We start from the raw sequence: 12,196 nt of genomic DNA on the forward strand, positions 1-12,196 counted from the left end.
TAAAGAGCCTCAGCTGTGCTAACCTGTCTGCTTTTTTTTTTCTCTAGAAGATAAGGGCTTTCATGTTACAGAACAGAAGCAGACAAAATCTGTCTATTTGTATTATTCTGACTTACTGGAGGAGCTTGTCATGTTATGAATGGTGCATACGCTCAAAGAGTCGAGGTTTAGCTCCAGTGAAGTCATGGCTGCTGAGGTCTGTCGGTTCAGAGTGAGACTTGAAAGCGAGAACGTTTGCTCTCTGTCGCAGCGCTGAATGTCAATCTGCATCATAGAAACCAAATTCAGATGTGGCATTGAGTGCAAACTGTAGGAAAGGGATGTGAAAGGGGAATGATATTTTACTTGATACTGCCATCCAGTGGTTATAACGATGCAGGGTCTGTTATTAATTTTAATATTGGTGGACATTGTGTCAAAGCCTTTTTATTTCCTTTAACTGGGCTGAATTTCAATGCTTTAAATTGTGGAGAAAATATTATTTTTGTAAAGAAGAAATATTGTATGATTGACTAAAATGATACATATATATGTAGTCATAACTGACATGCCCAATCTAGTAAGATTCAACAAAGTCATCTCATCATTAATTTGTTTACTTTTACAGAAGCACAAATAAAATAAACAAGATTTTCTATATTTTTTTTATAGTGTTTAAGTCCACACAAACCGAGACTCAAGACATACCCAAGACCGAGACTGAGACAAGACCAAGACATTTAGGGATCGAGGCCCAGTCAAGACCAAGACCAAGGCAGGGCAAGGCCGAGATAAAACTATGAATATCAATGAAAAATCATCGTGTCACTCACTCAGTCCTTGGAAGTTTAATTACAAATTAATTGGTGGTTTTTACCCGTCTCGATTTACAATCTGGAGTACGCCCAGTCTGAGGTAGAGTAAAAAATGTTTAGGATTCCGGGACGACACCTTCAAAACATGCTTTCATGTCCCGACTTGAGAGCAAGACCGGTTTAAAGTACTACAAACCGTCTGCTTTTTTTAGCTTATTGTGCAGCACTCTTGTAAACCTTGGACCTTTTTTAAAATCAACTAAATACATATTGGATTGCAAAAAATCACCAGTTAGATTCAGAATAATGTTGCTTTTCAGTGCGAACTGGATTTATGAATATTAATAGCTCTAACAGACTTCAGAACAGCATAAATAGACCTGTATATTCACTATGGACATGTTTGTTAAGAAAAGGAGGACATGGTTGTTGGTAGGCCCGCCCAACGTGTGCAGGCTATGGTCCTCCAGGCAGGCAGCCCGGGTACAGGTCCGACCTGTGGCTCCTTTACGGCAGGTTATTCTCCGCTCCCTCTCCCCAGTTGCTGACTCCTTTCTGTCTCTAAATAAAGATGTATAAAGCCCAAAAATAAACATTAAAAGAGAATAAAAAATGGATCCAGTTATATGTAGTCAAGAGGGTTTGACTTGAGTTTTATACATTCATTCATTTAAAAGTTTCTAGTAGTTCCTGCAAAGTTATGTCTATTGGGAGGGACAAATCAGTAGGTTAGACATAATTAAGGATGCCCTTGGCTCTGTGAAGTCACCGCACGGCCTGTAACCATGAGAGTTTCAATATCAATCCCTGCACACACTTGACAGACAATACATTGTTGGCATTTCTTTAATAAACATTTGCCAAAGGGAGGAGGGAGAGGGACAAAATCATTTTAGTACAAAAAAAAAAATGTCAGCTTCCTTTTTTTTTTTTTAAACTTGGGTTATTTTCGTTTTGCTCAAGATTTTAGAACACCTACCGGCAAAAACGGCGTGTGGAATAAAAAGTGAAAACAGCCTTTTTCTCCATCACATCATTCACTGCGGACATCCAAGTGCTAACAGTCTCTCTGTGGAACTAACAGTCCTTTTCCTCAAACAGCTCCCCTGTGCCGATACCGAAGCCATCAACTCAATCAAGTGAGCCATTATTGTTTCAACATAATCATGGCCATAAAAAAAGAAACGAGGACACTACATTACTGGTCATCCTAATTGTGCAGATAAAGCACATCATCCATTGCCTTTTGTAGCTAAAATAGTTTCCGCCTACTTCAGTCAGTAGTGCAAAACATTAATACTATTCTGCCCTGGAGCAGTTACAGAAAGGCTAAGGTAGAGATTTTAAAATGTACCCGGGCCTGATAAATGTACACTCAAAAAAGGTAGAAGTTTAATTTAAAAGACAGCAGAATAGATTACAAAAAATATGAAAATGGTATGAGCAAGAAAAGCTCCTCCGGCATTTTTTTCCTTCTGTGACATACTCCACATTCCAGACTGAGGAGGAACACAATGCCTTACACAGATTTAAGTTATTACAAACTGAGTGTGCATCTTCAGATCCGTCTGGTCTGGCCTGAGAGGCTCCAGGATCAAATCTGAGTCCTCCAGCCTTTTGTTCACTGTGTGTTTCATATTTCCAGTCTTTCAGAAAGGCAGGCCTCGTCCTCTGATTGTTGCCGTCGAGTTCACGTGTGGGACAAAGTCGAGGGGTAGTGGTGGAGCCCCGACTTGGGAGGGTGAGCCCCAGGCCTGGCCTGGTGCTTGGATAGGTGGAGGAGGTATGCTGTCCTTTCTAGCCATGGCGTGGTTGTACAGGTGGATAGCGCTGGGGTTGGGCTGCCCCTCCACAGGTAAAGGGCTGTGATTGTACTTAAAACGGTGGTCTATGTCCCCCGCGAACACCATGCTGCTGGGGCCGGTGGCTCCGGCGCCTGGAGGGAAGGGGTCTGGGTTGGCAGGGGCTTGAACTCCCGCTGCAGACGAGGAGCCGGAGGCCTGTCCGGATCCACTGAACACTTCTCTTAGAGCGTGAGGAGGCAGACCACCGCCCATCATGTGACCCATGTAGCCTTCCCCAAACCCTGCAGGAGTGAAGGGTGGGGGAGGAGGGTGGCTGTAGTCTCCCCCGTAACCTGGACCCTCTGCTGTAGGGAGTGGTGGGTAGTCTGGCTCAGGGGGTCTCCCTCCATCGCCTCCACCTGCGGAAGCTATAGGAGGGGCGTGGCCAGTCTGGGGTTCAGGTGGGGGCTGCCGGTAGTCCAGGTCAGCATGCGGAGGTGGTTCTGGAGGCTCAGGTGGTCTCTGGTCTGGTGGAAGGATGGAAACTCCGCCTACTTCAGACACTGAAAGACAGAATAACATTATTTTATGATCCGTTTGTTTTACTCAGTCGTTGTTTTGATCTGTTAATTTCCATTCAATACCCGTGTCAAAAAAATGCCTCCTACACGGCCTAACATACAGGATCAGGACTTGGTGAGCACTCCAGTCTTTGCATAGATCCAGTACCATCTTGTATTAACTCCTAAATGTGTCAACTTGTTTCACTGGAAAGTCAATTGTTCTTTTCTGCTTCAAACTGTAGAAACAGTCGCCTACACAGCATGCTGCACTTTGCCAACACTATGAAAGCATAGTACGTAAGTCTGGTTCTGCTACTGTAGGTGGTGATATGCCCCCTTTCAGCGAGTGACTGTGGAATCTTCTTCCAGTTGACCGATTATATCACATGCCAAAGAAAACAAAAATGTCAAACTTGTATGTTGAAAGATGAAATCAAGGACAACTTCACTTCAAGATGTTTAACTCCTTCAGCTGAGAAGCACAATCGGTGTCTTCTCGTTTAGCCTAAAATGCGTGTTTCTTTCATTGTATTTGAAACGTCCTATTTTAATCAGACTACACACAATACAACCAGTCTTTTAACATCATGGTAAACCACTGAAGTTACAGACTACAAAATGTTTTTTATATTTGTTTACTTATATTTACCTCCAGTTTTGACTCATCAGAATAGATTATTAAGACAGCTGAAAGGCATTTATTTAATTTTTGGGGTTCTGTTCTTGTTACTAAATGTTTCACACTGACTCAGGCCATATACTGATTATAGCATTCATATCAAACTGATACAGGGAGAGTATCTGATCAGAACTCACAACTGCCAATTTGCTTTATTGCAGAACAGCTCAGTTACTTAAAATAAAGAGATTTGTCTCTCTACTTTACACAGTCTAACCAAAATGAATCTTACCTGGAGAGACTGGACTGGGCTCTGGAGGCTGTTTGACTTCAGGGGGTAGGAGCTTCCCTCCTGCTGCTGCTGCTCCTCCTCCTGCAGGGTTGGTACTCTCTGCTCCTTCTGCTCCATCAGCTGCTTCCTGCCTCGGAGCCTGCTGAGCCTGGAGGAGCTGAGCCAGAAGCATCGTCATGGCCGTCTGCGTGGCTGCTGCGGCCTCTCCTTCCGGATTACCCGATGGTGCCGACATGGGGGGTGAAGGAGGCTTGGGCATTGGTGGTGTTCGGGGCACTCCTGCAGGAGCTGGGGGCTGCGGGGGCTTGGTGGGTGTAGGCTGAGGCGGAGGCTCAGTTGGGTCGGAGGGAGCGAGAGCTTTGGACAGCTGCTGTAATGTTTCCTGATTGACCTTGGTGCTCATGGACTGGACAAACTGGGCCGTGTTGACGGCGCTTTTCGGCTGGCCGAGGAAGTTCAGCAGGACCGCCAGCTGCTCCTGGGTTAGCTGGGAGTTTGGACCCTTTGCATCTGTAAGAAAACAGAAAATTAACCTGAGCAGGGAGGTTTATATTTCACCTTGGAACATCTATCTTGGATTAAAAACAAAGTCTGGGTTTATCTAACAGCTTCTTAAAATAATACATTTGTTCCTTCTTCTTTTTTTGTTAAACAGTATTTAGTATGTTGAGTTTAGAAATAATTTATACCAATTTAAATACAAACTAGGTGACTTTTTTTATGTGAAAACAAAAATCCACTTGGACTTGGGTGATTATTTCAATTTACATGTCATCCAAATTTGTTACTCTAGATCGCCGAGTTGATCTGACGTTTGCACTAGAATGTTAAGGATCGAATTCTCACAATTTAAAAGTGTTTTTGTTGATTTCTGACATGTTTCTGTGTCTTAGGATAAATGATCAGTTTGTGTGAAAACAGATTTCTACATTCACTATTGTTGGTTTAACTTGTAAACTTCCTCAGTAGAAGTAGATTTAGTTGAATAAGAAAAACAGTTTGTCTGTTTAACATTGAAAGCTCTTATTGGTGATCTAATTTCATTTGGATTTAAGACTTTGAATAATCATGTGTACGTGGCTCAGTGCCTGATGGAGCTCAGAATAATAAACAGTGTTTTAGGAGTTGACTTAACAGGATTGTTTCAGTGTGTTGTCTAAAAACATAAAATATATCATCTAAAGACTTGAGAGAAAAGACAGATGTACAGGATTGTGAGGAAATAAATGAGTCATATTCTGAGTGTGGTGTAGTTTCACATCGAAGATGGTTTACTTTGCATATCAACCAAACGTCCACGGCCTCTAAAACATGACAAACTATTCAAGTCCAGCTTAAGTACTTTGTGTGTTTTAGAAGCATTATACTGTATAAGGTGTTCCCTGTACATCATGTCACAGGTGGTTCAAAGAGCCCAGTCCCTTTCATCCATGGAATAACAAATCAAAGTTCCTAACCAGATGACAGACGAGCTAACATTCACACATCACAAGTACAAACAGGAGCTGAACTCACCAAGCAGTGCAGACGCTGCTGCATTCTGAGCTTTGACACCTCCAGCAGCAGGAAAGCCCTGAGGGGTGTTGCTGCGGCTGTCGTCAAGGCCCAGTTCCTTACGTGGGGCCTTGGGGGCCGCCAGCTCCTCTGGGACCTGCTTCTGCCGCCGACGTTTCTTACTCCACAGCTCGTGACAGTCCTGCCACAGTGGGAGACTGGAGAGACAAGAAGAAATTGTGAACAATGATCCTGCCTGTAAAGAGAAGGATAAACATGTTGCTGCAACATGAGAAGAAACGTACTCTGGTGGGGGCATCTTGTCGGGGTCCACGTCCTTCAGGAACTCGCTGCCCAGCGCTTGTTCAGCTGTGCAGCGTTTGCTGGGGTCCAGGTTCAACATGTGGTCAAACAGGTCCAGGGCAGAGGGAGGGATGCTGCACAGCAGAAGCAGCTTTCAGTAAAAAAGCACTAATAGATGTCTTATCTGTTACATATTCTTTACACATTAAAATCTACTTACAAAGAATACTCCTCTCGTAACCGCCTCCTGTACTGTTTCTTTGGTTTCATGGTGTTGAAGAAAGGAAGTTTGATCACGTCTGGCCACACAGCAGGACACGGACTGCCACATATTCGGCTAAAACACAGAAATGTATCTGGTTTCAGCAGAGCAGCAAAGTGTGGACATAATAAACTACAGTGACCTTCTACATATCACATTATGACTTCTGACAACACCCAGAGAACAGGCCTGACTTGTTCCTAAAAAAGTGAATCATGTTTGCTTCCAGTAGAGCTTATTTTCTTGTCGTACTTTGCTGAGTTTCAAAGTGAAAGAGAGAAAACGTAAAGAGTCTTCAAACGTTTCTGATGCACACTCAAGGAGGAATAAAAGATCTGTTCACACTTTCAGGGTTTCCACTGAACTAATTACCACCTTCACACTTCATATAACAAGGGCAGTGATGACAAAACATGCGAGGCCTGTTCATCAAAACACCTCTTGTTGCGTCTTAGTAATACGTCCAATATAGAAACCAACGCATTGACGCAGTGAAAGAAATCAGCTCTGCTTTCTCTTCCTGTTTTTGTCTCTGGTTTGAGTGGGTGAGCCGCTGCGTGGGAACAAGACAAATCTAAACATCTGACATTTCCCTCTTTGAATTCTTCAGCCAAAAAAACCTACCTTATTAGCTCCAACTGAGCGAGCTCTTGATTGGCTTGAAATATTGGTTTCTTTGTGAACAGTTCTCCCAGAATGCATCTGTGGAAAAAAAAAAAAAAAGACAGCAGATGATTAAGTGTGACACCAAATGTTTGAGACATTAGTTATAAAAGAAACGACAAAGACCGGGGAAGAGATGGTTAATTTACAGGGGGAAAATCTATGACAGAAAAACCACCATCATCTATTCTGCAGCCTCGTTCTTACCCGCAGCTCCACACATCGATCGCCGGCGTGTACCTCTCTTCTCCCAGAAGCAGCTCTGGGGGGCGGTACCACAGTGTGATCACCTTATTGGTGTATGGACGACTAAAAAAAGAACATAAGACAAGAGGGTAAAGCTTTAAGCCTTATCACAAACAGGAGAATGAAAGAAAATGTTGAGATCAACCGTCGCGGAGTGCTCACCTCTCTTCTGAGTTATACAGCCGAGCAAGACCAAAGTCTGCGAGCTTTATTTGACCTCTGATTAGAACGGGAAGGAAACAAAATGTGTGGGGGTTATGTAAGAAAACGTGAAAACTTTCCATTCAGTTTGAGTGTTAAAAAAAAAGAAAAGTGCAACACTTACTTGTTGTTGAGCAGAATATTGGAGCACTTGATGTCTCTGTGCAGAAAGTTCTTCTTGTGGCAGTAATCGAGGCCCTCCAGCAGCTGTCGCATGAAAGACTTGATGTGGCTCTCGTTGAAATGGACCAGGCCAGACTCGAGCAAACCCATCAGGTCGTGGTCCATGTATTCAAATACCAGATAGAAAGCACCTGAGGCGAGGGAATGAACGATTTAGTCACTAAAAAACAGGTATCAAACTCATTTCTGTTATGCTCCAGAGTAGAACTATAATGTACCTTTATCATTCTTGAAATCTAGAGCATCCTCCTTGTCCGTGACAATCTCCTTCATGTTTATGATACTCTTGTGGTTGAGTTGTCTCAAAATCTTAATTTCTCTGATGGCCGTGATCGGGAAGCCCTCCTTTTCATTGTCTAGTCTAACCTTTTTCAAAGCCACCATCTCAGCTATAAAACAGAAGAGAGAAAAAAAAAAACATGTCAGGACCACATCAGGAGCTAATCAAGCTTCACGTGGCCTTTAAATAACACTGAGAATGGCTCCATGTTAATAACACACTTACCAGTGTCCTTGTCTTTAGCTTTGTACACCTGGCCGTAGGTGCCTTCCCCCGTGATTCCAATGATCTCAAACTTGTCCACACAGCGTTTCCCCCAATCTATCTCTGTTTCTTTAATCTCTCCATATCTTGGGCCACAAATTCTAGTATTTAGGAGAAAGGATTCCAGTGTGAGCCAAGTGAATATACAGCAAACAATAGCAGAAGAAAAGACAATATAGGACACTAAATGTGCATGAACGTACTTGGGTCGTCTACGAATTGTTCCAGACTTTTTGTCATCAGGTGGGCTGTGCGGGGAAGACGTGCCACCAGGAAGTTCAGGCGGCAGAGGCAGGTCAGTGAGCAGCTGACGGGCTTTTCTCTCTGACTTTTTCTTTCCTGAGAGTAAGCTGTCCTTCAAGCTGAAAGAAGAAAACATAGGAAATACATAAGTTTGAGTAAGTCTTCACAATCAGGTATAGGTGTGAATTTAAATTATAGGTCAACAAATAACACCACCCATACCTGTCTCCTTTATCCATGTGCTCAAGAACTGTTTGAGGCAGCGGTAGGGATGATAGAGCAGACAGGAGTGGGACATTGGCTCTTTCCTTGTCCTTGATCTGTGCAGATAATAACGCTTTCCTTTTGTCCCGATGTACAGAGTCGTCTTTGCCCTTGACGTCTCTGTCCCTGCTGGTCTGGTGCTCTGCTGCCCTCTTGGTCGACCTGTCAGAGGGGGACTGAGGCTGGCTGGATGTGGGAGTCCTGGGACCTTTCTCCGGCTGTGGTGGGGAGGGAGGGCGACCCTTCCTGGAAGAGTGATTGGACTTGGGGCTGGGCTGAGGAGCAGATGAGGGGCCCTTGGTTGGAGTAGATGTGTTGCTGGCATTCTTGGCCTTGGCAGCTGCTTCTGCTTTGGCTTTTTTCTGCTTACTAAGTTCGGCAGCAAGGCTGGTTTTGAAGGTGAGCGTGCTAGGTGAGAGGCTGGAGGGGCGACTGCGGGAACGCGAGTGTCGGTGATGGCTGTGAGAACGCGAATGCCTTGAGGATGTATACGGACTTCTGCTACGTGACCTAGCAGATCGCCTGTAATGAAAGGAAAGAGACACCTTTAGAATTTGTGTCAGCTTTGTGAACTTTACATGACAGCTGTCCATCCCTTTGCATTAGATAAAAAAGTGGGTATGTAAATTTGAAGAATACTGAGCCACAGATAGTAACATACAAATGAAGTCATGACACACATTGTACATGAAGCACATGCATCTCACATGCGAGACTTAAGACAATCTGGTCCAAGCAAATTTAAAGTCCTTGTTTGAGTTGCACAATTATATCACACCTTGCATTTTATAACTGATGTTGAACCAGTCAAATTAAAACTTGTGATTACTTTTAATATGCAAAATCCCTAACTAATCCTAAACCATTAAATCTGAAGCACAACTTAGTAATTATAAACAACAGTGTTAATACAGTACATGAATACACTACAGCCCCAAAAAATAAGCAAACATCGTCCTCTAAGCTGCTTTGTAAAAACTCACCTGACATCTGGACTTGGGCTCAGCGACTTTCTGTAGGGACTTCTTGATCTCCTCCGGTTCCCATAAGGGCTTGAACCAAACTCTCCTTGCTCGTAGGGACTATGTCGTCCATAACTTGGGGACCTGCGATAGTTCACAGGGCTCGTGGGTGACCTCTTCCTTTTGTTGCTGGAGTACGAACTGGGAGACTTTGTCACACCATATGCGCTGTACACATCTGCATCCCGACCATAATACGCTGAAGTGGGAGACAGTCTTTTGCTTCCATAAGTTGGACTTCTTCTAGATATTTGCTGGTTATAACCACCAGGAGACTGGTAGCTGTAGGAATAAGACGTCCCATAGGGACTTTCTGCTTTCAAACCAGGACTTCTCCTGTATGTCCTGAGGTCTTCACGGTCATCTCTGTAAGACTGTGGAGCATCTCTGTACGCAGATGGCGGCTCCTTGTCGGATCTTGTTTTACTCCTGTGTCTTTTTGGATCCTTCTTATCTGCAGATTGTGAGGATAGAGATGTAGATGTCCTCTTACCATTTCTGTCACTGCTTCTTGTAGTGTCTCTGTGATTCTTAGACCCACTAAGACCGACTGCGCTCCTCGCTTTTGAGGAGTCTCTCTCCCGGCTCTGGCGGTCCCTTCTCCGGCCTGACTCCTTCTCCTTGCTCCTGTCAGATGGTCCTCTTGTTTGTTCTTCTTTGCCGACACACACAGCCTCCCTGTCTCTCGTGTGGCTTCTCTCCGGGGTTGCTGGTCCGTTGTACTCCCCGAAGTCAACATCGCTGAGTCGGTCCGCTGAGAGGCTGTCGGCGTGGTGGGGGTCCAGCTTGGGAGAGGGGCTGCCCGAAAACCGCTCCGACTGGGAGCTCACGTCGTCGTACTCCACCAGCGTCCGAAGTTCAGCCTCTCTCTCAAAAGTGCTTTTTCGGTCTTTCCCGGGGGGGCCGTCTGCTGCACCAGCACCAAGCAACAAGCCTCTCTCCTTCGCCTGTCTGCGTTTCTTCCTCCTGGACGCCGACGACCGCCTCTTCTCCCGGTGCCTGTCCCGCGGAGGAGGAGCAGCAGCAGCGGCGGCAGCAGCAGCACCGCTCCCCGGTTTCACCCGCCTGTTAGAAGAGGGGCTCCGTCCCCGACCCTCCCGAAGCACCTCCGAATTAGGCATTTAACTACACAATATACAAACCCCCCCCCACCCCCCTCCTCCTCCACCACCACCCCAATTAACCTTTAACCTCACCCAAAGCTGTGTTTCTTACCGCGTCGTGAAACCAAACATCGGGCTAGCTGTGTCACTTTAAATCACAAGTTAGCATCACAAAGCTGCCTCAAAAACAATTACCCGAGGTGGTGTGTCATGACACTTCAGTGCAGTCCGCTTCCGTCACTTAAAACCCCCCACACACAGTTTAGTGTTTAGTTATATATCCAGTCTTGTAGTCCAGGACGGATTTTGCTCCTCCTCGGTTAAAAGCGAGTTAGCCTCCTGAAGCTAAGCTAAGCTAACGGTGTCCGGCTAAACTCTCATGGTCACAAAAACACACACAAGGCCCGGAGCACCGCCGGTACATTTTTAAAAACCCAGCTCTTCGGGAGATGTTTGCACGCATGCGAACCCATGAAACAGATAGTGTTAGAGTGGGAGAAGAAAACTCCGTCTCCCTCCGGCAAACTTTCTCTCTCCTTCCATATCCTCGCTCCAACAAGGAAGTGAACACGAGTTTGTGCTGGGTTAGCCGCACGCTAGCTTCGCTTAGCTTTCTCGCTTTTGGAGTTTCAACGCGACTCAAGTCAAGATGAAATTAAAAAAACACGTCTGCTTTCTACGTGTTCCTGTCGGGTTGTTGCCGCCGCACGGTCCGGGGGGGGGTGGCGCGCGTAATTCCAGTCAAATCGGGCCTTGTATTTATTTAAAAAATGTTGCAACTTTGTTCGCAATGTGGCTACTCGTCTGTGGGCCCGACACAGCTTTCAAACTACAGGCCTTGTGCGTCGGTGTGAACCAATAGTACCCGTATGCGTAATCCAGATAAGCGGTTACGTCATCGCAAAGGGGAACCCCTATCGCCAACATTTAATGCAATCACGAGCGTTTCGAAATAAAAGAGGGATTTTATTTTAATAATAATTTAGATTCCAATTATTTTATTTTAATTCATTTTACCCGACCAAACAATAGACACCATGCAGGCAAGACAGTACCAGCAGCAGTAACATGTTATATCTTTAACCCGTCTTACAACAGCACCCTGTGCCGAGCCCAGTGCAAAGCAACATCTAGATGTTATCAAATTCATGTAGAGACACGAATAATAATAATAATAATAATAATAATAGTAATAATACTAAAATTTCCGCCAGTAAAGAAAATAAAGATGAAAATAATAAAGTCTCATAATTTCAACTTTTTATCTCATTATTTTGACTTATCTCATTATTATGACTTTATATCTCATAATTTAAACTTTTCATCTCATTATTTAAACTTTTTATCTCATTATTTCAGCTTTCTATCTCATAATTATGACTTTATTATTTTCATTTTCATTTTTTTAACTGGCAGAAATAGGCTTCCATACACACAACAACAACAACAACAATTAAGAAAAATAAAATAAAATAAAATGAAATAAAACCAAAAGACATAATCATGGTCACACTTTGATAAATTAATCAAATTAGGCTTCTACTTGAATTATTTTTTTCTTATCATATTTTCTTATTCGATAAGCCTCATAGTCGATAACTAATCACCTCAATAAG

The 12,196-nt window shown here is 44.1% G+C and overlaps 1 protein-coding gene across 1 annotated transcript; it reads right to left on the bottom strand.

Moving 5' to 3' along the window:
- Positions 1–1,624: 1,624 nt before the first annotated feature.
- Positions 1,625–10,619, bottom strand: cdk13 (cyclin dependent kinase 13). Its single transcript, XM_020633616.3, has 14 exons — positions 9,439–10,619; positions 8,414–8,977; positions 8,152–8,310; positions 7,910–8,049; positions 7,623–7,793; positions 7,346–7,535; positions 7,183–7,239; positions 6,982–7,083; positions 6,736–6,813; positions 6,070–6,186; positions 5,852–5,983; positions 5,568–5,764; positions 4,053–4,562; positions 1,625–3,141 (listed from the first exon to the last, which is right to left on the bottom strand). The coding sequence occupies exons 1-14, from the start codon at positions 10,596–10,598 to the stop codon at positions 2,444–2,446; spliced, it is 4,275 nt and encodes a 1,424-aa protein (XP_020489272.3). The 5' UTR covers positions 10,599–10,619; the 3' UTR covers positions 1,625–2,443.
- Positions 10,620–12,196: the final 1,577 nt, after the last annotated feature.

The sequence above is a fragment of the Labrus bergylta genome, chromosome 20 (assembly GCF_963930695.1).
Source record: "Labrus bergylta chromosome 20, fLabBer1.1, whole genome shotgun sequence".
In the NCBI taxonomy this organism is placed as follows: domain Eukaryota; kingdom Metazoa; phylum Chordata; class Actinopteri; order Labriformes; family Labridae; genus Labrus; species Labrus bergylta.